Raw genomic sequence first — 7,400 nt, 5'->3', positions numbered from 1 at the left:
TTAAAAAAAATTAAAAAATAAAAATATTTTATTAAAAATAACATAGATAAAAAAATGAAAAATAAAAATAAAATAGTTAAAAAAAAAAAAAAAAAAAAAAAAAAAGGAAAAAAAAAAAAAAAAAAAAAAAAAAAAAAAAAAAAACTACTAGAAATATGTAAATATATATATATATATATAATATATATATGTGTATATTAAATATAATGAAAGAGAAATGCAAAAAATAAGAAAGTAAATAAATATTTTATGTATAATATATATATATATATTATATATATGTGTAGCATTAAATATATTAAAAATATTATGTACACACATTTTAGATATTTGTCGGAATTGTGTGGAGTTATAATTTTTCAGGGATGGAAAAAATAAAAACGATTGTACCTCTAATAATAGGAGCATATGGATTAAGTTTGAGTAGTTATAAGATTTATGAAGACAAGAAAAAAAGGGGATGGGAAAAAATAAATGGGCAGGTGGATAAGGTTACATTACGATATGACAAGAATTTTTTTCAAAGATCTTACTATTTATATGTTAGTTATCATTTTTTTTTAGATAACAAGAAATTCATACATAATAAAGAATATAAATTAGAAACACATCTGTTTTCAGGTAATAAAGAAGGCAAAGATAATAATAACAAATTAAATGCAAATAATATAACGAAAGAAGATATTAATCCAAATATATATACACAAAATATATTTGATCAAGTATGTAAAGAGAAAAATATTACTATTATATATAATCCTAATAATAAAAATGAAACAGATCCTTTAATATATATAAAGGAAAATTCTATTTTATCAAATTATAATTTTATTGGTAGAATGAAAAATAAACTATTATGTGTAAAAACGTGCGTAATTAATAAAACAAAAAATTTACTTAAAATAAACACATTAAAAAAAAATTGTGAAAAACAAAAATATACAAATGATAAGAATGAAAAAAAAAATAAATCAGCAGATCAACAAGAATTTATTAATGAAAATAATTTATCTCTTTTTGAAGATATTAATAAAAACTCTTATGATTCCCAAAATTTTAAGAGACATTTAATTAATTCTTATGATATTAATAATTTATTTCCTATGTATATGCTTTCATGTAGTTTGTTTTTGTTTTCCTCCTTTTTTTTAAAAAGAAGAATTCACGCCGTGAAAAAGAAAATATCTCAACAATAAATAAAATTATATATAAAAAAAATAAATACATATTAAATAAATAAATAAATAAATAAATATATATATATATATATATAAATCATATTATATATATATGTTTCTTTAAAAAAAATACGAAAAAAAAGAAAAAGAAAAAGAAATAAACACATAAATAAATATGCACATTATATATATATATATATATATATATATATATTTTTATTTATTTATTTACTTGTGTGGTCACAAATTATTCACTCTTTATGTCAAAGAGCTTCGTAAAAATATTAGGAGGTAATTTCACCTTGCCAATTTCAAACATCTTCTTCTTTCCTTCATTTTGCTTTTCAATCAGTTTTCTTCTTCTGGTAATATCTCCACCGTAACATTTGGCTGTTACATTTTTTTTAAGAGGTTTAATTTTTTCAGAAACAAAAATTTTCGATTCTAGTGCTGCTTGTATGATAATAAGGAATTGATGAGGATTAATTAAATTTTTTAATTTGGATACAAGTTTTCTTGATTTGTCCTCATAATTTAGTTTATGTGCTAGAAATGATAAAGAGTCTATTTTCTTTTTATTTATATATATATGAATTTTATATAATTCACTAGGTTTATAAATAATAATATTTTCATAACTCATAGATCCATATCCTTTAGTAGATGATTTTATTTGATCTAGAAAATTAATAAGTATTTCTGATAAAGGCATTTGAAATAAAAAAATAATTTGATCATTCATAATTTCTTTTTTAATAAAGATGCCTCTTCTTTTAAAGCATTCATTCATTATATATTTCTGATAAATTTCTGGTGTTATAATATTAGTTTTAACATATGGTTCATATATAGTATGTACTACATTTTTTGTTGGGATATCATTAACATTACTTGTCATAAAAAAGAAAGAATCATTAGAGGATATTTTATCCATTTGTTCAATATACATATTTTGTATATCAAAATTTTTTTCAAGTAATTTTTCTTTTAATCTTTTATCCATATATTTTTCTTTTACTCTTATTAAATAATTAACAGATGGTGCTGTTACGATAGTGTCAATATTATATTCTCTTCTTATTCTTTCTTGAATTATATTTAAATGTAATAAACCATTAAATCCGCACTTAAAACCTTTACCTAATGTTTCACATATATATTTTTTAAAAGAAAAAGAACTATCGTTTAATTTTAATTTATTTAATGACATTTCTAATTCATTGGACTTCTTATCATTCACACAATAAATGTTACAATAAACAGATGGATACGATGCTTCTATTTTGTTAGCAGCAATGCTTTTTATATTAATGTCATTTTTTTCCGAAATGGGAAAGGCATTATCATTTCCTTGGATACTACAAGAAAAGTTTTCTTTTTCTGTTATATTATCCTTTATACGGTCATCATTTTTATGAATATTAAATGTTCCTTCCTTTTTATGTTCATGATCATATATTATTTCTTCTTTATTTCGTTCATATCTTTCATCATCTTTTATTTCATTATATTGAAATGATTTTATCTCTCCATTTTCATCACATTTTACTTGTCCTTCATTTTCATCACATTTTACTTGTCCTTCATTTTCATCACATTTTACGTGTCCTTCATTTTCATCAAATTTTACTTGTCCTTCATTTTCATCACATTTTATTTGTCCTTCATTTTCATCACATTTTATTTGTCCTTCATTTTCATCACATTTTATTTGTCCTTCATTTTCATCACATTTTATTTGTCCTTCATTTTCATCACATTTTACTTGTCCTTCATTTTCATCACATTTTATTTCCCCTTTATTGTGATGGATCAAATATTGTTTACCCTCATCACTTAAACGTTGCATAATATTTTTGTCCCTTTCAAGGTTTATCTTTTTAAAATTAATAACAAACTCATTATTATTATTTTTCTTAATAATATCTTTATTTACTATAGTTTCACTTATTTGAATATCATCACAATTTCTTATATTTGAACATACATATGCTATATCCCCTTGAGATATAACATCCGTAGGTTTCATCTCTGGGACTAGATATCCAACTTCTTGTATAATATAACTCTTTGCACTGTTAATAAAAAAGATTTCTGTTTTTTTTCTTAATTCTCCATTAAGAACTTTAATAATTAATACCACCCCTTTATATTGATCAAAAAAGGAATCAAAAACAACACCTCTAAAAAAGCTATTGATGGTATTTATTGGTGGGGGGATATCACTAATAATTCTTTGAAATAACATTTTTACATTCTTACCATATTTTGCTGAAATTTTCAAAATTTCGTTTTCTTTAAAATTAAATTTATTAATCAAATCATCTTTTATTTTATCATATAAACATGTACTTAAATCTATTTTATTAATAACGGGTATTATTTTTATATCATGTTTTTTTAATTCAAAAAATATATTTAAGGTTTGTGATTGTATACCTTTACCTCCATCAATTAAAAGGATAGCACCTTCACACACATTTAATGATCTTTTTACTTCATGATAAAAATCGAAATGTCCAGGAGTGTCAATCAAATTAAATATATAATTATTATAATGCATTCTTACAGCTTTTAATTTTATTGTTATACCCTTTTCTCTTTCTAAACACATCATATCTAAAAATTGTTCTTGCATCCTTTTTTTTTTAATTGTATTTGTAAGTTCTAAAAATCGATCAGCTAACGTAGATTTACCACTATCGATATGTGCCAAGATGCAGAAATTACGAATATATTTTTCTTTGCATTTTTCAGATTTTAAATGTACAATCGTATTATCATTTAAATTATCGTATAATTCATTATCTGATGGATAATTCATTTCTTTTTTTACTTCACTGGAACATTCATTTAAAATATTATTATTTGATGATACAGAACAATTTGATAAATCATTTATTCTATTCTGATTACACATATTTTCAGAATATTCTTTTTTAATATTATAATATTCCTTGTCATTTCTGTCCACGTCATTCCTGAACTCTTCATCAGAGAGCAAACTATCGTTATCATTTATTTTTGCCTGAATAATATTACACTTTTTACACTTATGATAATATATTTTATTTTTTTTATCATTATTTTTATTAAATAAAAAATTCTTCACATTTGAAATATAATTTAAATATAAAGAAGTATTCATAAAATTATAATCATCTTTCTTATTCTCCTCTCTTTTGTATTCAATCTTTCCATAACCATTTCTCCTTTTTGTGGTATATATTTTGTTTTCCCATATGGTCAAATAATTTTTTTTTTTTTTGGCTAGCCATTTTTTTTTTATTTTTTTTTTCGAATTCGAAAAATTATTAAAGCATAGTCTTTTTTTTAAGTCACTTATATTTTCGCATATACATTTAATATTATATAAGATGAGAAATACTATAAGAACCCATAATCTTCTTTTATTAACTGAAGTATAATTCATTAAAATGATGGAAGCTGCTCATTGGTGTGTGCTTTTTTTTTTTTTTTTATCCATTAAAGCTGATTATATATAAAACCAAAAAGGAACTTAATCTTTTAAAATAACAAAAATGTATATAATATATATATATATATATATATATATATTTATATCAATATAATTATCGTATAACTAATAATAATAATAATTATTATTATTATTATTATTACATCTTTTAATGATATGTTAGTAAAACATAATTATCATTCTCTTTTTTTTTTTTTTTCTTTTCCTTTATTTACGATAAGGAAATATTATACAAGCCGTTCAAATATATTTATTCATATATATATTCAACTTTTTTCTTTTTAATATTTATTTTATTTACCAAAAGATATATTTCATAGAATGAACTTTCATGATTTTTTAAAAACAAAAGTTACAGAAAAAAATATCAAATAAGTGTAAAATGTAAAATCTTATATATGTATAAGAACATTTTAAAAAAAAAAAATAAATAAATAAAATAAAATAAAATAAAATGAAATAATAATAAAAATAAAACAAATACGAAGGAGTGATCAAAAATATGAAAACAATAAAAATGTAATGTAAAATAAAAAATTATTCCCAAGGAATAAAAATAAATAAATATATATAAATAGATACAATACATATATACATATATATATATATATCTAATGTGTTTTTTTAAAAAATGTAAATATTTTAAAAAATACATTTACTGTATATATTCCATTTCTGCTTTATTTTTTTCTTTATATGTTCCAAAAAAAAATAAAAAAAAAAATAATAATAATAATAATAAATAATAATAAATAATAATAAATAATAATAAATAATAACAAATAAATATATTTAATATATACATATTTATATTTATTTATTTATTTATCTATCTATCTATGTTTATATTCAATTCAGAGCAGCTTGTAAATTTACAGATAAGTTGTGATGAAACGTTTGATAATTTGTTATGTCATCAATTTTTTGATTTAATATAATTGAATAAATGTTTTCCCATACTTTTTTATGTTTTTTCTTTTTCATAACTAATGATTGTAAATTATTCATATCACTTTTAGTATATTTATTTTTATTTAACCAATATTGTTTCATTGATTTTGATATTTTGTTTCTGGTTTCTTGGGAAGGAGAATTGAATTTTTTACTTTTACTTTTTTTTATGAAATATTTTCGTTGACCTTCTAATGTTTTTAATTTATATTCCTTATCATATTTCCATTTATTTTTGACAGTGTCTGATATTTTTTTGTTATGATCAATACTACGTTTTCTAAATGATTTAATCATTTTTTTTCGAAATTCATGATTTTTCCATTTCTTCTTCATAATTAATCTAAGTTTTTCTTTCATTCTTGTTTTGGATTCTTCAGACAAAAATCTCTTTTTCTTTTTCTTCTCAGCAATGTTTTCTATATTGTTTATATTGTTTTTATTTTCTATGTTGTTTTTATTTTCTATGTTGTTTTTATTTTCTATGTTGTTTTTATTTTCTATATTATTTTTATTTTCTATGTTGTTTTTATTTTCTATGTTGTTTATATTTTCTTTTGTTTTTTGATTTTTTTCATCCAACTTACCTTCCTGAAATATTATATTTTGTAAACCCATTTGTTGCACCTGAACGCTGCTAATATCATCGTAAGTATTACTAATATATATCCCTTCCGTATTATCCTGTTCATTAATACTATTGTATCCATCAATAATTGTATTGTCATATTTGTTTGTAGAACAATTAATGGTATTCATTTTATTTATAGTATTATTAGATATAGAACGTATAGAAAAGATTCTATTTTTATTATTTAATTGATCACAATTATATAAGTTATTAAATATAGAATTATTAAAATACATTTGTTGTAAACATTTTTTCTTGTATAATATATTATCATATTTTATATTCTGAATATTTAATTTAAACATGTTATAATTTATAGTTCCTTCATAGTTACACTTTTTTTTATTATTACATCTAGATATATAAGAAGAATGAAACAAAAAATGGTAGTTATTTATCTTGCTTTTTTTCATGCATTTTTGAAGAACCTTTTTCCCTGTATGTAATATACAAAAGGAAGAATATTTTTTCCTCTTTATTATTTCTACATAATCATTATTATCACATAATGCTTTATGAATAAGTCCATATAATGGTTTAGTTAATCTCTTATAATATTCTGTATTTTTATTGTTACTCGTAAGATTATATTTATTAAATTTTATTCTTATATTTTTCCATTCATTTTGTGTCTTATTTGTATTATAGTAATTTACATCGGACATCATATTTTTAAACTTCTTTTCATATATGTAAATACTTGCACTGGATTTTATATTAAATATTATAAGTAACAAAATATATAAAATGGATATATTTATAATAACATACATGTGAAAGGCAAGGTATAAATAATAATAAAAAAAAAAAAAAAAGAATAAAATAAAATAAAAAGCTATAAATTAAAAAGAAAAAGAAATGAACAATATTTAAATTAAAAAAAAAAAAACACACAAAAAAATAATAAAATGAATATATTATACCACCATTTTATAAATTAATATAAATAATACAAAGACTTAAAAAAATAAAATAAAATAAAGGATGAAATAACATATAGTGGTGTGTATTACAAAAAAAAAAAAAAAAAAAAAAAAAAAGAAAAAAAAAAAATTATATATTAAAATTTATCATAATTTAAAGAAAAATGAGGCAATAAGTATATATACACAAACAAACAAATATATGTATAAATATATAT

General features: G+C 19.9%; 3 protein-coding genes across 3 annotated transcripts; 1 reads left to right on the top strand and 2 right to left on the bottom strand.

The window, feature by feature from the left end:
- Window positions 1–365: 365 nt before the first annotated feature.
- Window positions 366–1,196, top strand: PRSY57_0909900 (hypothetical protein; the record flags this gene model as incomplete). Its single annotated transcript, XM_012907339.2, has 1 exon — window positions 366–1,196. The coding sequence occupies one exon, from the start codon at window positions 366–368 to the stop codon at window positions 1,194–1,196; it is 831 nt and encodes a 276-aa protein (XP_012762793.2).
- A 229-nt stretch (window positions 1,197–1,425) lies between these two features.
- Window positions 1,426–4,611, bottom strand: PRSY57_0909800 (GTP-binding protein, putative; the record flags this gene model as incomplete). The annotated part of the gene is made up of 1 exon (XM_012907338.2): window positions 1,426–4,611. One exon carries the CDS (start codon window positions 4,609–4,611, stop codon window positions 1,426–1,428), a length of 3,186 nt encoding a protein of 1,061 aa, XP_012762792.2.
- A 915-nt stretch (window positions 4,612–5,526) lies between these two features.
- On the bottom strand, window positions 5,527–7,032 carry PRSY57_0909700 (hypothetical protein; the record flags this gene model as incomplete). The annotated part of the gene is made up of 1 exon (XM_012907337.2): window positions 5,527–7,032. One exon carries the CDS (start codon window positions 7,030–7,032, stop codon window positions 5,527–5,529), a length of 1,506 nt encoding a protein of 501 aa, XP_012762791.2.
- Between the last annotated feature and the right edge of the window lie 368 nt (window positions 7,033–7,400).

Source organism: Plasmodium reichenowi, chromosome 9 (genome assembly GCF_001601855.1).
Source record: "Plasmodium reichenowi strain SY57 chromosome 9, whole genome shotgun sequence".
NCBI lineage: Eukaryota > Apicomplexa > Aconoidasida > Haemosporida > Plasmodiidae > Plasmodium > Plasmodium reichenowi.
The sequence above is the reverse complement of the archived record's forward strand: the minus strand, read 5'-3'. Positions and strand labels throughout refer to the sequence as shown.